The 25,176-nt window shown below is 34.2% G+C and overlaps 2 protein-coding genes and 1 long non-coding RNA gene across 6 annotated transcripts; 2 read left to right on the forward strand and 1 right to left on the reverse strand.

The window, feature by feature from the left end:
• Positions 1 to 4,285: 4,285 nt before the first annotated feature.
• On the forward strand, positions 4,286 to 14,688 carry LOC122298915 (ascorbate transporter, chloroplastic-like). Of its 3 annotated transcripts, XM_043108768.1 has the most exons (12): positions 4,287 to 4,531; positions 5,518 to 5,550; positions 6,384 to 6,985; positions 7,303 to 7,410; positions 8,188 to 8,343; positions 8,805 to 9,020; positions 9,179 to 9,388; positions 10,742 to 10,879; positions 11,400 to 11,501; positions 12,890 to 12,955; positions 13,952 to 14,036; positions 14,280 to 14,688. In XM_043108768.1, exons 3-12 carry the CDS (start codon positions 6,476 to 6,478, stop codon positions 14,375 to 14,377), a joined length of 1,689 nt encoding a protein of 562 aa, XP_042964702.1. In that variant the 5' UTR covers positions 4,287 to 4,531; positions 5,518 to 5,550; positions 6,384 to 6,475; the 3' UTR covers positions 14,378 to 14,688. The 3 variants fall into 3 exon arrangements, with proteins under 3 accessions (XP_042964696.1, XP_042964702.1, XP_042964694.1); XM_043108762.1 differs by lacking the exon at positions 5,518 to 5,550 and having other exon boundaries at positions 4,286 to 4,531; positions 6,402 to 6,985; XM_043108760.1 differs by lacking the exon at positions 5,518 to 5,550.
• Positions 14,689 to 16,285: 1,597 nt separating this feature from the next.
• On the reverse strand, positions 16,286 to 21,708 carry LOC122298935 (ATG8-interacting protein 1-like). Of its 2 annotated transcripts, none has more exons than XM_043108781.1 (3): positions 21,544 to 21,708; positions 18,131 to 18,986; positions 16,286 to 16,683 (listed from the first exon to the last, which is right to left on the reverse strand). In XM_043108781.1, the coding sequence occupies exons 2-3, from the start codon at positions 18,968 to 18,970 to the stop codon at positions 16,579 to 16,581; spliced, it is 945 nt and encodes a 314-aa protein (XP_042964715.1). In that variant the 5' UTR covers positions 18,971 to 18,986; positions 21,544 to 21,708; the 3' UTR covers positions 16,286 to 16,578. The 2 variants fall into 2 exon arrangements, with proteins under 2 accessions (XP_042964715.1, XP_042964720.1); XM_043108786.1 differs by having other exon boundaries at positions 21,575 to 21,684.
• A 296-nt stretch (positions 21,709 to 22,004) lies between these two features.
• LOC122298947 lies at positions 22,005 to 22,642 on the forward strand. The gene is made up of 2 exons (XR_006239522.1): positions 22,005 to 22,179; positions 22,290 to 22,642. It is a non-coding gene; the product is annotated as an uncharacterized LOC122298947 (long non-coding RNA).
• Positions 22,643 to 25,176: the final 2,534 nt, after the last annotated feature.

Below are 25,176 nucleotides of genomic sequence, written 5' to 3' on the forward strand. Positions count from 1 at the left end.
AATCTTTTATTATTATTATTATTATTATTATTATTATTATTATTATTATTGCAGTTGATTTTGTTATTATTATTTTGCTTTTGTTATATTTATCTTAAATTAGGAATAGTTATATGGTTCGAGACTTGGATAAGATATTTTAGACAAATACCATTATTGGTACTATATTTTCCTCATATTTAACAATATAGATTGTTAGAGTGATGCAAATTGAGGAAATGTGACAATTTGAGGTAAAAATTTATGGCTTTGGTAGTTTGAACTATGATTTAAAAAAATAGGTGATATTTTTGGGTGCTAAACGATTTGTTTAAAGACGTTTTGAGTGAATAATTGTGAGTATTATTGCCATGTTTAGTAAGCATTGAGGGTTGAAACTAGCTATAAAATTGAATGAAAGTAATCATGAGTAATATGTGAGAGTTATTTGATAGTTTTCCATAAGCCTATAGAATTATATTGCACATTTTGAGCAAAAAGAGATTTTACACATATTTTTTTTTAATATTTGTGGAAGTCCGGGCTAACTTGCGCGCACTTCGACTAATCTCAAGGGACTCTGAAGTTAACGGTCAGGTAAACTTCTAGTGACTCTTAGAGGACTCGAACTGGTAATTATTAGAGAGCAAACCCAAGGGTTGATTTTACACATTTTGGCAAATACAATTCAAAATGCATACATTTTGCAGCATAAAACATATAGCTCAAGCTAAATCTAAAAGAGCGTAAATATCTTTCATTCTAATATTTTTTATAAACAATATTTTGTAAGAAATTTATCTAATTTGGAGAATGTTAAAGATACATATGTTGCTACTTTTAATAAAGAAATGTGTGTTATCCTTAATCACCACTATCTCAATATGCAAGAAGTTTGTGGCAAGATTACAAATTCGCAGTTGTGTTGTAGGTTTAGATGATGATATGAGAATTTTTTGTTTTAGATGAAAGTTTAAAATATTATATTTTAATATTATTATTTTTTTAGAATTTGAAAATGTTGAATTGAGATTTGAAAAAATTGAATTATTTATTGTATTTTGTGTGGAAATTTGATAAAGATGTAATAATAAGATTAGATGATATGAAAATTTTGTGTCTCATCTCACTTGCCGAACCTACCCTAAACTCAACTCAACATATTTAAAACTCAATTGGACTAAGTTTTGTCATATGAATATGCCAACATATTATTTTTACATTAACACATGTCTCTTAAAAAACTGAAATCACACACTTGGTGAAATTGGTAAATTTGAAACCAGCAAAGGGGCTAGTTGAGACTATTGAGTTAATACTTTGAAGTGAGATGAAGATAAAACCTAGAGATCTCATTTTAATTATTTTTGTAATTTGATAAATATGTTGACTGAAACCTTGACAGCTTTGAAAAATATTACGAGGGAATGATCCACTCATTCTTGACGTGGTGATGTTGATGTAATATACATAGTTAGATGTCATTTGAGCTTGTTTTTGTTTTGCATTCAATGACAAAATCATGGGATTATCTTTCTCGCTATGTCATGTATTATAACAAAAATGCTCATTTTAATGTTTTTCTATCATTAATATCATTATGATAAGGCTTTGCAGTGATATGAATGATGATTTTCTTTTGGTTATATATATAAAAATGATGATTGATGTTATTTGAAACAACATCAAGTCCCATTATGATGAAAAAAAACTTTATGTTATTTGTATTATTCTTTTTAGTTGCAAGACAATTCAATATATCAAGAGATTATCTCAACTTTTTCATTTATAGATGAATCTAGTTTTTATATAATAAATCCACCCACAAGAGAGCAACATAGATTCCCCAATAATGGTACCACTGCTGGTTTTTTTAACAACACTTGTGGTTTGATACAAGGGGATCCGGTGTCTCATTTTCTCTTTGTGATTATTATGGACGTGCTTATTCAAATGTTGGAGGTTGCGATGACACTTTACTGTTTTGTGATACATATCTGGGTCATATTCATGCAATAAAGGCTCTCTTGATTTGTTTTGAAGTTATTTATAGCCTTCAAGTTAGCCTTGGGAAGTCTAAAATGGTGCTAGGGGGTAGTAAGGAATTTCATAAGGTTGACTAGTATTCTAGGCTGCAAGGTAGCCTCATCCAAGGTTAAGATTATTTGGGATGGGGATGTGGAGAAAATTGAGAGGAGATTGGTTGGATGGAATACGTTGTACTTGTCAAAAGGGGAAATAACCACTCTTATTTATAGTACTCTTTCTAATCTTTCAACTTATTTTTTTGTCCATTTTTCCATTGTCGGCAAGTGGTCCTAGTCTAAGTGAGAAAATTTTTCAAGCATTTTTGTGGGGAGGTCACTTGGTTAATAGTACAAGGTGTATACATCAATTTCTAGTGGAGACTTGGGAATTCGTAATATGAGAGTTTTAGTAAGGCTCTAATTGGGAAATGGTCACAAATGTACCATTAGGAAGGGGGTCTTTATGGAATATTATTATTGAGTTGAAGTAGGGGAGCTTGAGAGGGGGTCGATGTTCTAATGAAGTGAGAAGTGTGTATGGTGTAGGTTTATGGAAGAATATCATAAATGGATGGGAGGCTTTTGCTGGCTTTATTAATTTTGGAATTGGCGATGGATCTAGGGTCTGGTTTTAGTATGATTTTTGGTGTGTTGATTCACTTCTTAAGGCCATGTTTTCCTCTCTTTTCTAGCTGACCATTGATCAGTGGACTTCAGTGTTTGAATTGTTGGATAGTTATAATGGTTCTCTACAGTGGAATGTTAATTTTATTAGAACTTCTCATGACTAGGAAAGTGGAGTTATTTATTATTTTTTCTTATTTATTATATACTTTGAATATTGGCAATAATATGGTAGACATGATGCTTTGGATGAAGACGAGGAAATGATGTTTTTGGTGGTGATCTTCAATAGAACGTTTATTGCTTGGGTAATGGCCAAGAGGATGGTTGATTTATTTGCTTGTTGGCAAGGGTGTAAGGCCAATTCACTTATTGTGGATGTATGAAGAATGATTCTTCTATGTATAATGTGGTGTCTTTAGATTGAAATGAATGGTCGAAGTTTTAAAGAAATTGATCATTCTACATATTTTTCTTCTATATTTTATTTCTTTGGGTCTCATCTTCTATTTTTAATAGAGTTTGCTTAAATGATTTTCTTATTACTAAATTACCATGAAAGTATATTGGTTATAACGTGAATTATGTCCTCATTGCTAACAAAAAGAAATTAATTAAAGCCTTGTTTTTCTTGTCTTCTAACTTAAGATATAATTTACAAGAAGAATTTATAAGACAACAAAATAGACAAACATTACCCACAAAAAAAACATAAAGATTCTTTGAATCTCAATATAGCCAATTTTAAAAGATTAATGCTAGGTACATACCTCAAATAGATAAACTACATACAAGCTTTTTATATAAAATTGCGTAATGCTATATACAATTATTTTTACATATTCTTTGATGTAATTGACTGCTTCAATTTTTTTTAGAAAAATACTAAATCTACCGAATATCTATCCTGAATGTATGTCCCGATTGTTTTTTGTTTTTTGTTTTATTTAGTGATTAAGGAAGTGTTTTTAAATAATATTGTGATTTTTTTAAAAAAATGTTTATGATGATTAGAATAATACATTAAAAATAAATAAATAAAATTGAAATGCACTATTCGGGATACTTTTTCGGGAGATTCCTTTGGTGGTTGTAGATGAATTTTTTTTTAATACACAATCAATCACATCAGTAGAGTGCACAAAAGAGTACGTAAAAGTGACTGTAAATAGAATTTTTATTTTTATAAAAGCTTTTACGGAAATTGTCTATTTGAAACTTGTATAAATTATTTTTTTCATTTTTGAAATAAGTAATCCAGATTTTTTTGCCCCATCAACATTTGATACATTTTTTTTAAATTATACATATCATAAGTTGTAAATATTGACGTGAGAATATTCCATTGTGTACAAAATCACATGAAAGGATATAAATATAGAAAATAATTTCTTCAAAAAGGCAAAAACAGTCGAAGATTTAATTCCCGAAATTACCCATCATGTCACCCTCTATTCACAAACGCCCCTTTCTTCGGTAGTTAGTGAAATCTACAGATCGAGACGGCTCAGACACTCTCAGTAAATGCGCCTTCCATGGAGGGGTACAACTATAATTTCTTAATTTTTCTATCCGTAGATTCTCATGACGAGGATGATGCGCCACGTGCCAGTATCTCGACCCCCGATTCTCGTGTATAACGCCGCCGAGATTTTTCCCGCTTTTCTGGTTATCCTCTCTGGTCTGGTCTGGTCTACGAGACTAGAGAGTAGAGATAACGAAGAAAGTTGAAATGTCGTCGTCTGCCGATACTTGAGCCTTGGTCCTTTCTTTTGACTCGAACTCATAGATGGTATAGGAGCTTTTCGAGCCCTCTCCTCTGATTGAGCTTTTTGCTTGAAGAAAAATGGCCATAGGCGGTTTCATCTCGAACCACAATTTCGGTTCGTTTATCGGCTCAGGTATCGGTTTAGATAAAATGATGTTTTTTGTTGTTGTTGTTGTTGTTTTATGTATAATTTTTTTGCTTTGATTGTGTATCATCGTATATTTTGCTCCGGTCTGAGCGGGTTCTGTAACTGCATTTTGTGAACTGTTGGTTTTCCTTGTGAAATCATCAGGTTCATGGGTTCAGAGAACCTGCATCCATACCATTACCATGGTTGTCGGTTTTATTATTATTATTATTATTATTATTATTATTATTATTATTATTATTTTGCATGTGGAAAACTCTGTGGAATTGGATTTTAATCTGAAATGGAAAAGAGTAGAACAGTATTGAGTTTATGGATTTTTTCGTGCTTTTTGGAATTGAGTTCAATGATCAAGCTGCGTGCAATTCTTACATTGATATGATGTGTTAATACGGACCTCAGTGTTGGGAACATCTTTCTTTCTTTCTTTTTTTATTTTTTATTTTTTTAAATTTTTTACATAGGTAAAAGTAAAGTTTTATTGAAACATAACGAAAGTTGCCACACAGGAGGTATGAATAATGATATATAGAAAGCCAAATGCACAAGTTTCGTGCAAGACTTTTGTGGCTTGCGCAAGACTTTTGTGGCTTGCGCAAGACTTTTGTGGCTTGCGCAAGACTTGTGCATATGGGGCTTGTCCCTAACATTACTCCTAGGAAATATACGCAAGAAAACATCTAAGTACAATCTAGGAACTGGAAAATGATGCGAGAGTCATGTGCGCTGGTTCCGTTGAACAATAACAGAAAACCAAAGAAATAAGGTGCGAAAGAAGTGATGAACATCTTTTGAAGTGGATTTTTTTTATGAGACTTGGTTCGCCATGGAATTTTTCTCTACCCGTTTTGACTTACATAACATTTTATTTTCAAAAGCTAACCTTTACCCCCTCCTTTTTTTTAAAAAAATTTTATTTATTTACTTTCCTTTCTCTTTTTAACTGCATGCAATTACGTCACTGTTAAAAGTACATGGAGCTACCAGCTATGCACAGTAGCAGAGTGAGGATTTTCTTCCATTGGTGTCAATTGATAATGCTGTGGAACTTTGTATAACTTACTTTTCTTTCACTATTTTATCAATGCATGATCATTCTCTAAACTTATTGTAATTAATTTTAATTAGTTCAAATATTCCAAGTCAATAGCAATGCTTTTGGAATTATGGCAGGAGCATTGCTAATGCCAAAAGCATTGCTCCCGCTAACATCACCGTAGCTCTGCTCCTGGATATGCATTTATAATCAATTCTTCTAACAACTCCTCTATTGCTCCTTGTTTTGAATAGTTGGCCATATAATAATTTAGTGATTGTTTTCGGGAAAGAAAAAAGAATAGGGTTATTGCTTTGGAAAAAAAAAAAAAAAGAATAGAGTTATTGCTTGCATGCATTTTTTTTGGTCTTTTTTTTTGGGGGGGGGGGGGGGGGGGGGTGTTCTTAGTCGTTATATAACCCAATGGATTTGAAGTTGGTATACTCTGAAAATTTATAGTTTCTTTCCATTCCTTGTCCAAATTCTTTACTTACTAGAAGCTTTCTGGAATCTGACTCATTAGAGTAGGCTCAAAACTCTCACCCTATGGAAAATATCAATAATACATATGGAGGACAGGAGGAGGATTGTTAGTTTTATTTTTTTTAAGAGTGTTACAAGCAACTTTCTATTACACCATTTGCTGAAAATTTTTCAGAAACTTCATAAGTTGAATTTTTGCATGTTATCAACCTTTGGTATCTGCAGTTGCAAACTCAATGCGTTATAGACATTGGAAATTTCCTTCTTAGATTCATATATTATAATTTTTTTATGCACTTGAGGTTCTAATGTTCGCAGGAAAATTATGCCAAACAGAACATGTTATTTCACATCAGAGAGGAGGGCGTCTGGGTGTTGCTTTCGGTGTACCACGACAGGGACATAGGAATATGTTCTACCAACAATCAGGAAGTCTAAGGGAAAATATTGCTACATCTAGATGCTTGTATGGACCATTTCGTCATGCTCTTGCTACCTCAGATGGGAAATTTTCAAAGCCCATAGGAAGACTAAAGGATGAAGGGAAGCATGCTTGTCCATTTCCCTTGCCAACTATTTGTGGCATCAACCCTAGGCAAAGATTCTGTGGGAAGTCTCGGTGTTATATTTCTTCATATTCTGCTCAGAGCAAGCAGATTCAACCAATAGAGCTGAGTACATGTAGTGGATATTCTGAGCATGTTAAGAAATCAAACAGAACCTGTGCTTATTACAAGTCTGAGGACTATGACATAGCAGATGCAAAGGTGGACTCACTGACATCAATTGAAGAGTCGAGTGAAGCTGTTTTAGTGGAAGGAAATGTGCCAAAAGTATCTTCTTGGTGGGAGCAGTTTCCCAAGCGTTGGGTGATCGTACTGCTCTGTTTTACTGCATTTCTATTGTGCAACATGGACCGTGTGGGTATTTTTGTGGATCTCTTTGTTTAGTTATATTCCTCATCTGTATTATCATGGATTTTGGAGTTCATATCAGGTTTCCAGGTCACATATCTCTAGAACCTTTTGATTATAAATGGGTACCCTCAATGAGTTTTGAGGCATCTCAAGACATTTGCTACAAGTATAGACTAGGATATATCTCTAAATTGTAGTAACTTAACAGTTCTTGTCTTGGTGAACATGAACACCGCAATGCATCCAAGATGCCCACAAGAAACGTGTTTGCCATATAGGTATTATCTTTTATTGCTATCTAATTTGAGTTATCACTGTAGGTGAATATGAGCATTGCTATACTTCCAATGTCGAAGGAGTTCAACTGGAACAGCACAACAGTTGGCTTAATCCAGTCCTCCTTCTTCTGGGGATACCTACTTACTCAGGTTTGACATGGTATACCTGGAGTACTTTGGCATTAGTGCATCACCATGCAAGTAGTCAAGTTTTTGCATTTAAATTACTGGTCTTGATTAGGGGTGAAAAAAAAAAAACCAATAAACCAGTGGGTCCGGTCCGGTACAATACCAGTTTCATGTTTCTCAAAATCGGTCAAAATTGGTCTGATTCCAGTTTTCCTTTTTCTAACACCGAACCGGTTCATATATATATATATATATTTTTTTTTTTCATTTTTTATATTTTATAAAATATTTTTTTATATATAATTATATATAAAATAGTTTTGTATTATATGATAAATTACTAATTAATATAATATTAAAATTTAAAATCCTATATCACTGTAATCTATTGTATTAATAGTTCTAGTAATACTATGTTACAATATATATCATAATATGCTATAATATCTCACTATAGTCTATAATACAATTATATACTACAATATATTATCACTATATTATTATAATATACCATATAATATACTGAAAAAAGGGACCAAACCGGACTGGAACCAGTGCGGTATTGGTTCGTCAAATCTCAAAACTGGTATATACCGATTCGGCTCTAAAATATGTCCAAAACCGGACCTGTTACACCCTTAGTCTTGATAGCTGAGATTTTATCTATGTGACTTGGCACTTGAAAATATTTTGTCCACAAGCTCCAAGTATATATATACCCATCCAACTTAGGTGAGAAACTCTACTTTCAACTTTTTGAATGTAACTGCAATTGTTTTTCACCTTTCTGGCATATAGATTGTTGGAGGCATATGGGCAGATAAAATTGGTGGGAAGCTGGTATTAGGTTTCGGAGTAGTCTGGTGGTCAGTGGCAACAATTTTGACACCTATTGCAGCAAAAATAGGGCTTCCCTTTTTGCTTACCATGCGTGCTTTTATGGGAATTGGTGAGGTTGGTCTCTTCCAACACTTCACTTTTTTCTGTTAATATTCACTCGTTTAAATGTGTTAGCTCCTAAATAATGTGGCCACTTAAGGTAATTTCTTTCTGCTTCATGAAACTGCTATGCTTTGCACAAAAGAAAGACATGTTATTTCCAGCAATGCAAGACAAGGACAAACTAAACTAACACAAAAATAAAAGTAGTCAGATAACTCAGATATGGAAAACACAAAGATCCATATGTATAGCAGGCTATGTACTTGTACAACTTCTAGATCTAGTATATTGATTTTGCAGCTCAAGATACTCTACTTATTTCTAACTATTTCCAGTGATACTTTCAAAGTTCAAGTTTGCTCTTTTGAGCCATGTCGTACATAAGCTTCTTCCCTCCTAGAGACAGTTTTTACCCTTATATTTGTAAGTAGATAGAGATTTTGGTTCTTGACAGTGAGCAATTTTTTTCACAGGGTGTTGCTATGCCTGCAATGAATAATATGCTCTCTAAGTGGATTCCCGTGTCAGAGAGAAGCAGAGCACTTGCACTAGTATACAGTGGCATGTATCTTGGTTCTGTCACAGGGTTGGCTGTCTCTCCTGCTCTTATCAACAGATTTGGGTGGCCATCTGTGTTTTACTCATTTGGCTCCCTTGGAAGTATCTGGTTTGCGTTATGGCTAAGTAAAGTAAGATTTGCTTTCTTCAGCTATTCTCTAATGGAAAAAGAAAGCTGTCATCGCCCACTTCCCTACCAAAAGAAAAAAAAATGATTTCCTGTCTTAATGTCATGGAACGTAAATAAACACTAACATTTTTTCTCATTTTATTTATAATTTCTTCCCAGGCATATAGCTCACCAAAAGATGACCCAGAACTTAGTGTGGAGGAGAAAAGGCTTATCTTGGGTGGTAACATATCGAAGGAACCCGTTTCCGTCATTCCTTGGAAATTGATTTTATCTAAAGCACCTGTTTGGGCTCTTATAGTCTCCCATTTCTGCCATAATTGGGGGACATTTATTTTATTAACATGGATGCCTACTTACTACAATCAGGTATTTTTACCCATAAATGCAATCCAGTGAGCTACATAGATATCTTTGTAACGATACTTTTATTCTATCATTTATGTGGACATATCCAAGTTTGACATGTAGAAATCTGGAAAATAGATGTGCAAATGATTTCTTCACCCATGACAAATCAAATCAGCGTTGCTGTCTCCTAGTATGATTGTTTTGTTAGGAGACTGACCAGTTTTGAATTGAAATCTGTTCTGTAGTCTTTGATTAATTATTGTCTTCTTACATGCTTGATTTTGATGCGCAATGGTCTCTACAACTATGAATTTCCTAAAACCTTTTACGCGTAGACGACGCACTAATTCTACTGGTACCAAGCTCTTCTGAACCAACAAGGATACTTCTTTAAAAGGATTATTTTCTTCTTTTAGTTTGTAACGGACCAAGTGTCCATGACTTTCTACTTTCGATTGTAACCCCTAACTAGGTGCTTCTCATGTATACCACATGTGTACCTGGGTTTTGCCTATTTCTATGAATAAAATGACTTGATTACCTATAAAAAAAAAAGGATATTCAAACTACCCTCTATCTTGATGTTGCATATACATTGCCAAAAGCTCACAAGCTCTCATGATTCCATAAGCCAATGAAAAATTCTCATAACTTCTTACAATTTCTTTTCCAAACATTACTAAAACACAAAACACTTTTCAATTTCAAATTTTCAACTTTTTCATTTAATCGTTACCTAATCATTACAACTTTTACAAACTTCAAAACAAAACACAAAAATCAATACAATTTGTTCAAACTTCGAAACAAAAATAATAACAATAAATTATACTCTTAACAATTTTTTAACTTTATAATATTTTTATTCTCCCGGGACTAGTTGGGATGTTGTTCCCAGACAGCTAGTGCCAATAAAAAGAATAATTTTATTCAATTTTTTCTCTTCTTTCCTAAAATCCAATGAAACATCTTAACTCAAACTATTTCACTACTATTCACAGAATTTCGATATGCTCCAAGTGTCCAAACGAGACCTTAGAATCTAATTTGTTGGTAGTGAAATTTGGCCAATAAACTTAAAGTATAACCATCTTTAGTATAGTCAATCACAAAGTTAGAAATACTCAGAATGTGAATTATTCTTCTTGAGAACTGCTTGATGTTTGCAATACATCTTTCTTCAATTTGGCTTCCGTATCTTTTGAGTCTTGAATCAATGGAGATTTTCACTAGAATGTCAAATTTCTGAATTTGAATCGACAAATAACCATGAATTTTGCAACCATCATATACTGTCACATTAACAATATGATGTCAATATAAATGAACCAATTTATTCTTGTCCCATCTAATCTTGGTTTTTTTTCTCAGGTTTTGAAGTTCAACCTTACCGAGTCTGGGCTCTTCTGTGTCTTGCCATGGTTGACCATGGCTGTTTTTGCCAATATTGGAGGCTGGATAGCAGACACTCTTGTGAGCAGAGGTCTTTCAATAACAGCAGTTCGTAAGGCAAGATTCAGCATTTATTTGATTTCAAGAACGTTGATCATGAAACATAATGTTCACTATCGAGTTCATAGATGGTAACAATACACAAACACATAATACTATGGTCGATTCTCATGGTTATTTATTCTGAGCCTTACTGGTCTGTACATTGTACCATACATATTATTGATTTACAACAGTATTGTCCATCTAGCAAGTGTCCGAACGGTGTTACCAAGCAACCATTCTAGGATGAGCTTCGATACAGTCCATATATTAATTAAACTATGAGTTCTCTGAAAGATGATCTTTATTGATGAGATGAATGAACATCTAGATGTAGTTCTTAACACAAACTATGCCGGCATGCTTTTTTACAGGTAACAGTTTATCATGTTTCAAATAAAGTTATTGTTGCAGTCTTTTCAAGATGAAATAAATGATTGTAGTAACTCATTTTTCATCATTTATTTATATAATCAACGATTCTCCTATTTCACTTCTGAAAATAATCCAGGTTCAAATTCTTTTCATTTTGCAGATCATGCAATCAATTGGGTTTTTGGGCCCAGCCTTCTTTCTTACGCAGCTGAGCCATGTCAAGACACCTGCTATGGCTGTGCTATGCATGGCATGCAGTCAGGTTTGAGCTACTTTAGCATCATTATCACCCTAGATCCGAGGAGGAAGGGGGGGTGATTGTGGGGGTGGGGGGGGGGTAGGGGGCATTGACCAGTATTTTCAATCAGTGGGCGCAATAAAATTAATTGCAGTATGCCGAGTTCAAGTTTATGGTGTTTCGAAAATTCTTCTTCATGGCCAAAAATCCACTAATAACAAGCAACTAACAGAAAATAAAGTACAACTCCTGAAATTCTTATCTCTAATTAATTAATCATTTTTCCTGACTTCCTGGAAAATATTATATTCAATTCTGCTCAATAGAATTATTAATTATCATGGAGGTAACATGATCGTGAGAAAAACCAACCGAAGTATTTATCTGGGCAAAGAAACAAACTAAGTGTTGCAATAAATATGCAATTTATTTGGAAAATTAACCAAACAAAAAAATAAATTGGTCATGGTAAAGATAGCATGGTATTAGTTTTAAGAGCCAGAAAAGTCAATAGTTCAGTCAAATTAGAAACAGAGCTGGCTGAATTGAGATAGGCATTTGGCTTCTGAATGGTACCCAACAACTGCATGCGGCAAACAAGCAATCTTTTGAGGTGTTTTCGGTAATTTCAGCCCGAACAGTAGATAGGGGTATTTGTAGGTAGCATGGCACAGAATGCCAGTATGAGTAGATCACATAACTCCTTTGTGGGCAATTGCGATGTCTGGATGTCAAGCTATGTTAGTTTCTAAAGAAGATCAAGAATAGAGCTCAAGACTTTCAATGCCCTCCTTCTTTGAACAGCCTCTATAGATTTTAATGGGCTTAATTTCCATGGCTATGTTTTATCTCTTTCTATTTCTAGATAGGTGGCTCTCTTGTATATCTCCCATTTACTTGGATTGCTTATTTTACGCTTTTTAATGATATTTCTGTTGCTTATATAAAAAAAGGTTTCTAAAAGAAAACATGTGAGCTCCTGTCATTGTTTTGACGTCCTTAGCTAGTCTTCACACCCCTACCCATACAGTTGGAGCTATTTAAATAGCTCTGAAAATTAGTGTTCATGCTCTATCCTATTTGGCTCACGCAATGGGGTTGGTACCTGGACACCTTTTGAGCTTAAACTAGACCAGAAACAAAGCACTATGAATACAGTTACCAAAATTATAATAAACTGTCTTTTAGTATAGATGTAAGTTAAGTTACAACTTTATAACCTCCAGGGGTACCAACTTGTAAAGGAATTCCAGCATTCACCTCTTGTGTTCTCACATAAAATGTCTAATAGTAGTCTGGAAGCAGTTCCTGTTAGAACCCTAATGCTCATGGAGGCTGTCAAATTAGATACAAATTTCTGTTCTTTTAGAAAGTTTAAAATCTGATTGACTAACACCGTTTTCTCTTGACAGGGATCTGATGCATTTTCACAATCTGGTCTCTATTCCAATCACCAAGACATTGGACCGCGCTATTCTGTGAGTTATTGCTATCTTTTTTAATGCACTACACGCTGCTAAATATAAATCACTTCCTATTCTGCTTTCTGAAATATTACTCCCACCTTTAAATGTTCTACCGAGCTTATAAATTATTGAAAGATAAACAATGTTTTTTAGTAACTGGTAAAAAATGAATAGGTGGATGCCCAATGGAAGAATCTTACTAAAAATTGAATTGGTGGGTACCAAATGGAGGAATCTTGAATGCAAAAGTTTAAACTAAGTGGAAGCTGTGAATATCTATATAGATATAATTTTCAACGAATAAGCTCTACTCTCATGAAGCCACATCTTCCACTATCTCGTTTTATTATCAAATGAAACTTATTCCTATAAAGCCTTATCACCCTCTCCAATTGTATTATTATTAAATGAAAAATAAATAATATATGAAATTAAGTTAAGCTTATTAAATGAACAATATTATATCAATAATTTCTATTTAAAACAAAATTATTAGATAAAAAATGATATATTTAATCATGTTTCTAACGTTTTTTTCCTTCAAAATTTCCAGTCTTTTAGTTTTTTAAATGTGGTTTCTTTTGAAGAGGAAAATGAACCTGAGAAAGAGTATACGAACACGACTAACTTTATTATCTGATGATATAGCAGAAATAAATGGGTTCACAAAGATGGGTTCCTCAGCTGTCTTATTTTTGCGGTAGATGGTATAATACGAACCCTGAAACATTGTATACGTTTTTAAAACATTTAAACATATTTAAAACATTTAAATATCTATTTATTGAAAAAAACTATTTTAAAAAACTCTTTATATTATTTATAATTAAATATATTATATTATTTCCCTGAATTGCCTGGGTCTATGACTAGTTTAATATTCCAACACTTTTTTTTTCAGCAAAATGTAACCAATTTATTTTAAGCTTGAAAATAGTTGAAATTCTATGAAAAGTAAAAGCTTATAAAGTAATTATTCTTCCAAAAACTTGGAAACTTCAATGACAGGGAGTATTGTTGGGACTCTCGAATACGGCCGGAGTGCTTGCTGGTGTCTTTGGTACAGCTGCAACCGGTTACATACTCCAACGAGGTAAATCATTCACCCCAACTTCATGAGGAAAAAATTGGAGCTCTGGTGTGTACTGGCGCCACTTTCATCAGGAGTCCTGCTGAAGGGTTGATATCCCGACAAGTGGCTCCAATACAGCGGGAGCAAGGGAAGCAACTTGCCGCTTTATTTGCTTTTAGTATTTGCTTTTCTTATTAATTTTCTGCTCTCTTTTTTGTCTTTTTTCTTTTTTTAAATGTATTCTTCCAACTATTTATCCTGCAGGTTCTTGGGATGATGTATTCAAGGTGGCTGTTGCATTGTACATCATAGGCACCTTGATCTGGAACCTCTTTTCAACTGGAGAAAGGATTCTTGAATAGGAAAATGCTAGAATGTCAGGACATTAAGATGCACCCAACATAACGATAGAGATTGAGTAATGAAGAGATGGAAGATATATACACAACCAAGGATGAGCAGGACATGAACCTGGAGGAAAAATGGATGAAAAAAAGAACGGAGGAGTTGCAAATGCTAGGACAAAACCCTCCTGGACAAATAAGGCTTAAGATGCTGCAGTTAAAGTTTTTATACCAACTTTTGAGGCCCTACATTTGTTCCGGCAACTTTTGGCTTGACCTAAAATACTTCTTGTTTTTTAACAGATCAATGACATTTCCTCTTCTTTTTACATGGTGTTAACAACGCAAATTCTCTGTAGTTGACGAATCTACAACATATTTACCTCATGCCAATAAATAGCAGCAACATATGTTATCCACGTTCAAGGTGGAGATCTGACATTTTAGTTTGATACGCATCCATAGTGATTGCCTTTATGGTTGCTTCCATAATTCACTCTTTGGCATCTTTCGCCACGAACCGGCTTTTCTGTTTGTTGAAGAACATATATTCATTGTTTTATTGCAGAGCTCATGAAACTAGATTCTTCAACTGCCAATTTGTCCAAAAAATTGGTGGGATCATGTGACCTTTTGATTAGGGTTAACAAGACAAGCAGTGAGACATAATATAGCAGTGACTGGCTTGTGCCTGTGTTTTAAGTACCCATTTAAACAGGGAGCCGGAGCTGGTGGCTGGCTTAGTAGAGGAGAAACAGTCACAAAAATTGATAACACCAAAATAAAAATTGGCAAAAAAAAAAAAAAAAGTCCACAGGGCAGTGCATATACCATACTATGTCTAGGAATCTGTTATGCGTCCTGCTAATCGAGTAATTTCTTACTTTCAAGAATTGTTAGCGTGCTCTGGAGTCATACTGGAGTGTCGGATCTCGGGGTGTACAAGGTAGGGTTAAGAAGTTTCCCTTAAGTGCATTTCGAGTAATTCAAGGAGAAGTTTCTCTATTCTAATAAAAACCAGAAATAGTTTACACTTAGGAGTTGAGAATTCAAACTTGAGACAAGCATACCAACAAAACCAAGGCCTTTTACCACTTGAGTCAATCCCTGGAGTTCAAATTATTATTATTTTTAATTTTATGTGCTTATATTTGAGGAAACTCAATATTTGTCATGTAAAAAAGGACTCTTCACTACACACCACGCAACAACCAAAACAACTCTTAGTTGAAGGAACTCCCGCTACCATTTCAATTCCACCGCCACCCAGATCATCTTCAACTCTCTAGCGACTAGTACTATAATCTTTCCCATGCAAGATACCCCCTTGTTTAAACCCTACAGCCACTCATAAAAACACTCTAATATACACTTGTCACCTACTGGCTACTGCTCTCTTCCACCTATCAACACACATGTTATACTCGCATACAGCTGCCATTCCATCTCTCATTCGTGGATGCGAAGAGCACATCTAGACCGTGAATCAGTTTTGTCTGTTCTAGATAATGCTAACATGTTTCAGGCACGTTAGAACGGGTAAAAAGACAATTCTTGCATGTAATGGGAACCTAACGCACGGATAAAAAGACAATTCTAACAATGTGATGGGAACACATTACAGAATTTAATCGAATAAAAGACACGTTACTTTTACATGATCCCCAAGATTCATAGCCTAAAAAGAAAACAAACATGTTTCCGGCATTTATGTTGCCTCCATGAAATATGTTAATATTTTCCAGAAGTAGGATCTCAGGGCAATGGTAGGCTGCAGTAAAATTGATTGTAAAATAACTTTATTACCATTATTCTTATAGGGAATATGATTCCAGTTCACTATCTGTGAGGGTACAGATTGCTAAGCCTGTTCCCTCCCATCTCCATTCCAAAGGACGCTTGATGCACTTGAACCACAGCAAACAATTGCGCAAACAAAGGAAAATTTCTGACTTTTTATTTTCCTTTCTTTTTGTGCTGAAAATTCATAAGGAACTTAGCTTTTTGAGAGGATATATGATTTCCCAAAACTATACAACACAAATCAAAACAGAAAAAGGAAGGGAAAAAAAGAGTACCATCAAAGTACAGAACAACAATATCAGACTCACATATTTACCATGTAGCTTGTCATTAGAAAAATAAGTGGAACCACACTCAGCAACAAACTAGCACTTCAACCCTAACATATCTATCTTTCTAGCCTTTTCGTCATCATCTTAGGCCTCACTTGAGGAGCTGCCCCTGATCAGGGAACCACGGCGGTGACCGCCAACTATCACATCCTTAAGTCGATAAATGGGACACAGCATCCTGCCCCTCCTCTTTCAACATCAATAGAAAAATAGAAAACCAAAAAAGAAACAGTATCAGCAGATGGCAAAGTTAAAGGGAATAAAAAGGTGGACGGACAGTAAAACACTCAAAAAATGCAAAATTTGTCAAGAGTGGCACATAAGAGTAGACGGAGGAAAACACAAAAGATTTAGATCCAATTGACATAAGTTACGTCCTAAAAGCTGGCTTAAATTGAAGATAGAAATCCCATATACTAGAATGTAAGCTAGATATAAAATAATCATTCGTACCAAATACTGCACCCTTTAGAATGGAACTTTCCCCATAGGTCAACTTAAACAATTAAGTGTAAATTTCTGAGAGATGGGGTTTTAATAAGTGGTGGATGCAGAGGCACCAAACAATATGAAACACTAATAAAGAATTTCCAAAATGAAAGTATTTTAAATAAATACTTGAGATGCAGAATTTTGAGTTGGTAATTAAATTATCTAACTGTAATTACAAGTCTCACTTCAGTGCTTCATAGTCCAAAACCACTTTTCTTTACCATATTTTTGTAACTTCATCCCCTTCTGGAAAGCAAAATATGCCATCAGAAAACAAAAACTTATGCAATGACCATCAGAAATTAAGAGCCACTCCTAGCCTTTACATTATGCGTCCAAAAACTTGTTCCTTTTACACTTCAGTTTGATTTCGGTTTATTATCAATGCAATTAAATTTTTATTAACGCTCTTAGCTTATACCAATTTATAAAAAGAATCTACAGATACTTGTAGACAAAATAGTCAACACCAAGCTAACACCTTTAAGTGCCAACACATCAGGTCCAATATCTTAAGATTCAACTCATGATTAGAAATTTCAAGTGATGTTTCTAGCTGTTGTTCCAGCAAGAAGGTTGCCTCCACCCACTGCTTCTTATAATTAGCCAACGTTTATGTCTCTTTACAATAGCTCAAGCATAAAGATTAATTTCATTTTACATGAGTCAGAACCTATAAGAATAACCACTGCTGCTCTGAATCTTAATTTCTGATATTATCTCCATTCCCACATGCAGAGTCATGTTTTCCAAATATATGTATTCTCCATGCCCAATGAAATTGGTTTTGTAACCCCTTTAAGCTTCTTAACCTATTAATTGTCACACAAAAAGGTCAAGTACCGGCCCCCCATGAGAATTGTTCTAGTAAAAAGAGCAAGATGCTAAACTAGCATGCTGAGTTGTTGCTCTTGTATGTCCCGTATATTTGGGCTCTTCCCTATTCTTATGATCAATAAAATGGTTTTTACTGAGAATTAAAAAGAGCAAGATCCAGCCTCTTCATATTTTAATAAACCAATATATCAAGCAATAACTTCTCAATCGAACATACCATCCAATCTTTCATAGGAATGATCAGAAGAAAATTAAATAGCCAATCAATTTCATTAGGTATACCTCTTCGTTAAAAAAAAAAAAATACCTCTTCGTTAATGCTGATCTGCCACTTGAGTTGCAAAGCCTGCCACCTTTCCTGCTGCCATTGCTGCCCAAGTACTACAAGACCCATCACAGCTGCAGCAATGAAAATAGACCAAAATGTATTTGCCTCTTTTGCATGAGCATACAGGGAAGCAGCCCTTCTCTTCCACCAAGCTCCGCAAGGAAGATGAGTGTCATCATGTTTCTCATCTTTTGCAGGTACTGGAGACAATGAAATGTCTGGAGAAAAATCCAAGCCTTGCTCATTTAGTCCAGGAATGGCCCTGTTCTCACCATATGTAGTTGAACCAAGGCCTGTCTCACAGTGCAAAGAACCATATGTTGCAGAGTTATATATACTTTGCTCCTTTTCAATCAAATTTAATCCTTGGAGAGTAGTGCCTTCTTCAAAATCTGTACCATGGACGGATAACTTACAACCCTTCTCATCAAAAAACTGTACTCCTGGGAACTCGTCTGGACCAGTTAAACCTCTAAAGGTCAAATTCTCATCATCCTTTCCACTGGATTTACCAGCTTCTCCGATATCAAATTCAGATACCACATCCTTACCTCCTTGTTTCTTATGAATCTCACTGTCGTCAAGTTCCAATGGCAAATTCTCATGCTGACTAGGTGGAAAAACAAAATGACCAGACATAAACAAAGCACGAGATATTTCTGCAGCATCATCCTCTTGGTAAACATTACCACTGTCATCATCCTTCAGTTCAACTTCTTTTGGGCCAGGGGCAGCAGCATATGCTGATGCTGAAAGTGACACAACTTCCCATTCGGTCCCACGTGTGGCATTTTGCTCTCCCTCCTCATTATCTGCCATCCTTCAGTCCTTATTTCTAATATTTTTCAAACACAAGAATAAAACTTAAAATTAAAAAAACAGTAAGAAGTGCAATAAAATATGGATTTAATGCTTAAAATGGTATTAAAGCAGAAAAGCTAATAGCAGTTCTGTTTAACCATAATGCAAAATTAACTTTAATTAATAAAAAAGTGTCTCTTAAGAGGTATAATTTAAGGAACATTTTGGAAAATAATATAACTTCAGTCTTCAGATGTAGCTAGACTTTCCTTTTTGTCAACAAATGGTCACAAGTAATCATAAAAAACCATCAATTCAAGAGCTTCAAAGGGATCCACTTCTCATGTTCTTGCGAAACCCAAAAACATGATACCAATATTAGAAGTTTTACCCAAACAAATAAAATAACAACTGTAATTATAAAAAGATCTAAACTCCCAAATAAAAATAGCCCATCAAAACAAACAGAAGAATGGAAACTTATTGAAATCCTGGGACTCAATAAGTCACAGAACCAATACCTTTCTCTCAAATACTCATCTACCTTCAGTTTCGGCAGACAAAGATAAGATTATACTTTTTTTTTCTTTTTTTTCTTTTTTATTAGTAATAAGAATTTTCTTATCACGAATAGGCATAGCCCAATTACACATGAGTCCATGACATATATAAAGGAAACACATACTACACTCTAGACAACAGGAAAACTAAAAAATAAACAAATTCATAACATTCTCATCATTCCTTACAAAGATCTTAGCCCACAAGCTCAAAGTATAAAAGAAAGATCTTCAAAAGAGCGCTCCTTGTCTTCAAAACATCTCCCATTTCTTTCCAGCAATAGACAACATATTAAACACAAAGGAATCATTCTCCACCTGGCAGCAATATCTTTCCTCACCTCACAACCATACCAACATGCAAGAAGCTCCACTACTTCCTTAGGCATCACCCAAAATAAACCAGCCCAACCAATAACCTCATACCACAAAGAGTTTGCCACCTCACAATGTGAAAACAGATGATTTACAGATTCTCCATCCTTCTTGCACGTGACACACCTATCAGCTATACACAATCCACGTTTTCTAAGATTATCCATAGTCAATACTTTCCCTACAACAACCACCCAATTGAAGAACCTACTTAGTAGGTATCTTCACCCTCCAAATGCTTTTCCATGGAAACACACAGCCAGGGTTACAATTAAGCACCTTATAATAAGAACTGACTGAAAACCTGATTTCCAGCATAGTCCCACAAAAGCCTATCCTCTCTTCCCTACATCACTTTTGAATTATAAATCCTTCCCAAAAATTCTGAAACAACATTAACTTCCCAGTCATTAGGATTTCTAAAAAAATCAACATCCCATAAAATATTGTTATCCGTACATTGAAGATAATCTGCCACAGCAACATTTTGATCCCTTGCCATCCTGTAAAAAGATGGAAAATCTGATTTTAAAGCTGATTCCCCACACCAAATATCATGCCGAAAGAGAATCTTCTTCCCTTCCCCAACCTTAAATTTGATATGCTTAGAAAACTCCCCCAACCTTTCCTAATACACTTCCATAAACTCACCCCGTATGCTCCTATAACTACTTTAGAACACCAATCCTCCCACCCACTCCCATATTTGACAGCAACAACATTCTTCCATAAAGCATCTCTCTTAATGATATCTCCAAAGCCATTTCCCAAGGAGTGCTTTGTTAAACAACCTTATATTTCTAACCCCCAATCATCCACAAGAAACTGGTTGACAAACCTTGTTCCAACTAACCAAATAAAACTTCTTTTCCTCTCCTTTTCCTCCCCATAAGTTTTTACGATAAATATTCTCAAGATAACATGATACTTTACAAGCAATCAAGTGACCACAGAGAAATTTTCAAGGCAGGAAACCCTTAGTGTAAAAGTATTTTCATCATCCACGATCCATTCTCTTAAAAAAAAAAAAAAAAAAAAAAGAAGTAGAAATACTACGATGAACTTTCTACTAATCTTTCTGCAGTTATTTGGGTACAATTAGTGATTTGCAGATTACTTATCTTGTTTATCCACAAACATATACCGTTTCCAAGCTAATTTTATCTAATTTCATGAAAAAAAACATTAAAAAAAATCACATTTCATGTCAGAGACTTCAATTTCGATCATCAATAAAAGAACGAGACAAACAATTTCTTCTTTTTCCCAAAATTCCTCCAACCATAAATAATTTGAATTCCTGCAGTAAATCCAACCTTATCCAACAACAACACTCGATTCAAATTAGACTATAAACCGCCTTCACCCCCCCCCCCCCCCCCGGCCGGCGGCCCGGGCGGCGATCAACTCGCCCAGCATATGAATAAATATATTGAAAATATACGTTATAGTCGCAGAAAGGTGGACATACAGATCCAAACACCATAGGAATCAACAAACAGATCCTGAATCTACACCAAAAAAAAAAAAAAGAACAAAAGAGAATCGAACCGAACAATCACGGCCCAGCAGTCAAAACAAAAATCAACAATCAAGTCTAAAATCCATTGCAAGAATCGATGAGGATTAAAGACAAAGCAGCGAGAGTATAGCAACCTAATCGAACGAGAACGAGAACGAGATCGACCAAAAGACAAAAGGGGGATGACAACGACGACGTTCCAATGGGGTCGAAACTGACTCAAAGCGCGCAGAAAGAGAAAATTTCGTTCTAAATTTACTTTATGCCGAACTGTCTCTCGGGGAAGAGATGAAGAAACCGGCGGTATCGGTATTCGGTAAATGCCATTTGTGAATTTAATACGAATTAAACGCCAAAGTATATGGTTAAGGACTTCAGATCAGTTTTTTTTTTTTTTTCTTTTTGAATAATCCGGATTTTATTAAAAATAGTAACCGGTTTAAAATAAAATAAAATTACTTTAATAAAATTTAAATTAATATTATTTTTAATAAAATTTAATTTTTATTAATAATATTATATTCATATATATATTAATGTGCAGTCATGTTTCTAATTAATTTTTTTTTTAAAAAACTTATCCAGCATCAAAACGGCGCCGGTCTGGTAAAATAAAATGGCGTCGTTTATTCTAGGGGTTATTCCGATCTCTCAAAACTCCTCTCTCTCTCTCTCTCTAGCCTCCTGTCACTCTTCCTCTGCCGATTGAAGCTCTGTTCCTCGTGGTCGTCGTCTTGATACTTTTTCACTCGTCGTCGACTTCGAAAAAGGTTAGTTTTTCTTCATTTCACTCTCTCTCTCTCTCTCTCTCTCTCTCTCTCTCTCTGTTGGAGCTTTTATAACTGATGGATTCTTGTAACTATTCCTCTGTCGATTGAAGCTCCGTTGCCTCGTGGCCGTCGTCTTCATCACTCTGTGTCGCTCTGTCGTCGACGTCAAGAACCCCCAAGATTTGTTCTCTGTATTTTATTTCGATTTGGGTCTGCTTTGTTCCCTGTGCTGCCTACTTTTTTGTTCTTAAATTTCAATTTCTTTCCTAAACAGATTATATGTTTTCTGTACTTATGGGTTCCTAAAAAAAAATATTCCGTTTGTTTGAAAATTTTTCCAATTTTAAGTAACAATATTTTGGTGTAATATTTATGCTTTCTTTCCCTATGTATAAACCATGACTTATTTTGGGCAGCTTGTATAGTTACAAGTTAATTTTATATTAGGCAAATTTCTTTCCCATCTGTTATGCTAATCAAACTATTATTTTCAGCATTTTCATTTTAAAGTCTTAACATGTATTACGTGGATCAATAAACTTTTTACTTATAAAAAAAAAAAAGTCTTAACATGTACGTTTGACCATAATTGGCGTTTGGGCATTTTCCTAGCAATGACTGAGTGAGGTTTAATTTATTAGTCAAGGGAGGTCAAAGTATATTATTCCATGACTGAGTGACCTGACTTGAAATGGGTTGTGAGAAAACATTGTGTTTGAGGAGATTAAGCCAAACTATGGGTTTTTTTTGGGTTCTGTGAGGGTTTGTTTCATCCTGATAACTAGTCATATTACTAAGATTTTGGAAAACTGGCTCTGTTTCTTCGGCTGATATTGCAAGAAAAATGTGTGCCGAGGAATAATATTGATCATCATGATCGTGCACGGAACTTTAACCCTCGCACAAGATTGATATGGTTATTATAATTATGTTCAAATCTGAGTGAGAGAGCTCAACAACTTTGGAGGGTCATTTGAGCAGTAATTCATTTGAGGGTCATTATGAATTGTTATAGAAAAATGATTGATGCAGGTGTTTTAGTGCAGGAATTGTGCACGAAAGGAAACGTAAAAAATGAGGTAGTGGGAGGTGTGCGCAATTCCTGCGCCAACTTCCCTGTCTGTAGCATTTCTGATTGTTATAACTTTCAAATGCATTTCATTAGAAAAATTATATATATAAGTTAGTATGAAGGACATCCTCTCCTGTCGACATAACATGATATATTTTATAAGAATATTAAATTTTAGACTTTGTCTTTATAAATTAAATTTGATCAAATCAATCATATAATAACTAATGCCTTGTCCTTCCCATAAACCGCGACTTCACTCTTCATTTTTCAAACTCTTTCTAGGCTTCTCAGATATGGCGCTAGTAATAGTATGAAGGGTACATCATATGGACCCAAGTGATGGAATTGATATAATAAAGTCTACTAACTTGAAAAACGCCTGTACTAGAGCAGGTCTACAGATAAAAGAGAACCAGTAGGACGATCCACGCCTCAAGTTCAATCTAGAATGAGATGTATAGAGATTCTTTGAGAGCAGCTTTAAATTAGGCATTTACTATCAAAGTGAAAAATTGCCTAATATTACATAAAAAAACACTTGCATTTGATTAGGCGAGGCCAAATAATTTGAGCTATGGTGTTTCGCACCCGTGGGTCATATTTGACCTGTTATTGTAGTTTGACCATACCATATTTTATTCTTTTATTTCACATTACCAATGGTCCGACCCTCCCTCTCTTCTCTCAAATTTCTCTCTTTTCTCTTCCCTTCCCTCTCCTCTCGAGCCTTCCATTTCTTGGCATTTTCTCTCCGTTTCTCTCTTCCATTTTCAGGTTTTGTATGGAAGATGATTCATTTGTGCATTATATAGTGTATTTGGATGAAAAGGAATGGGCGATGTTTTAATAACAGTTAATAAAAGGGAGTGTACTGCAGAGGAAATCTGGAAATTTTTTATGTTTACTTTGCTTCAATGGGTTTTAGCAATTTTACTTAATGGAGGGACTGTTCATGAGTTTTTTTTTTTCATTTCCTAATTTTAGAATGTAATTAGGTGTATCTTTTGTATATTTTCTGTGTACATGGACTTCGCCTATTGCATTCGATGAATAAAATTTTCTTATTGCAGTCGTGAAGTGTGCAAGTGCCGTGTAATCTCTTTTAAAAAAGTGAATAAATACAGGGTGCACAGAAAAAAGTTAATTTTTTTAATAGTAGGCTTTACTTTTTTTTCAAAAAGATTGCATAGCGCTTACACACTCTACAGCTATACGTAGGATAACTCTAAAATTCTAATCAAATCTTGTTTTCATACTCACTGAGTGCTGGTTTTTACTTCTTGATGATGATTTTGATATAAGCTAAAATTTGGCTTTATCTTTTGCTAATCCAACGAGAATGCTCTAATGTATTCATATTTTCGTGTGATCATTGTACAAATGCAAAAATAAATGTAACGTTTTACAATTTGAAAAAAACTTCTTAAACTGTTAAAAAAATTCTTAAAAAATCATATTTCAACTCTACATATCTATTTGTCATAAACTCTAATACAAAACTTAGTTTTTGGAAAAAAAAAAGTTTATTCAAATTTTTGTCTCTCATTTTCTAAACCTAATAAATAATATATCTAAAAAAAAATTCTTAAATATTCTCAAGATTTTTAATAATCAAACAAACTCTAGTGTAATACGTTAGATTTATATTATAATAAAAATAATTTTATAATATGTTAAACCTCGTTAAACAACGGCATTTGTAAACTTTTCTTAAAATTTGTGTGTAAACTAAATATTTTTCTTAAAGAAATATTACAATCATAAAAGGATTTTATAAAAATAAATTCACAAATTGACATAGGTTCATGTGATACAATAAATTTATTTTATAATAAAAATAAATTTATAATTTAACGTATCACATTAAATTACGTCACTTTATAGGTTTATTTTTATAAAATTTATTTATAGTTAAAGTGTTT

Source organism: Carya illinoinensis, chromosome 2 (genome assembly GCF_018687715.1).
Source record: "Carya illinoinensis cultivar Pawnee chromosome 2, C.illinoinensisPawnee_v1, whole genome shotgun sequence".
NCBI classification, from domain to species: Eukaryota; Viridiplantae; Streptophyta; class Magnoliopsida; order Fagales; family Juglandaceae; genus Carya; species Carya illinoinensis.

Excerpts from the sequence above, each read along its gene's own strand:
- LOC122298915 (XM_043108760.1), top strand. The coding sequence starts at position 4,477 with ATGGCCATAGGCGGTTTCATCTCGAACCACAATTTCGGTTCGTTTATC. Across the intron at positions 4,532-6,383 it reads CGGTTCGTTTATCGGCTCAG|GAAAATTATGCCAAACAGAA; the intron begins GTATCGGTTTAG and ends TAATGTTCGCAG. Across the intron at positions 8,344-8,804 it reads CTTTTATGGGAATTGGTGAG|GGTGTTGCTATGCCTGCAAT; the intron begins GTTGGTCTCTTC and ends TTTTTTTCACAG.
- LOC122298935 (XM_043108781.1), bottom strand. The coding sequence starts at position 18,970 with ATGGCAGATAATGAGGAGGGAGAGCAAAATGCCACACGTGGGACCGAA. Across the intron at positions 16,684-18,130 it reads AGATCAGCATTAACGAAGAG|AGGAGGGGCAGGATGCTGTG; the intron begins GTATTTTTTTTT and ends TGATGTTGAAAG.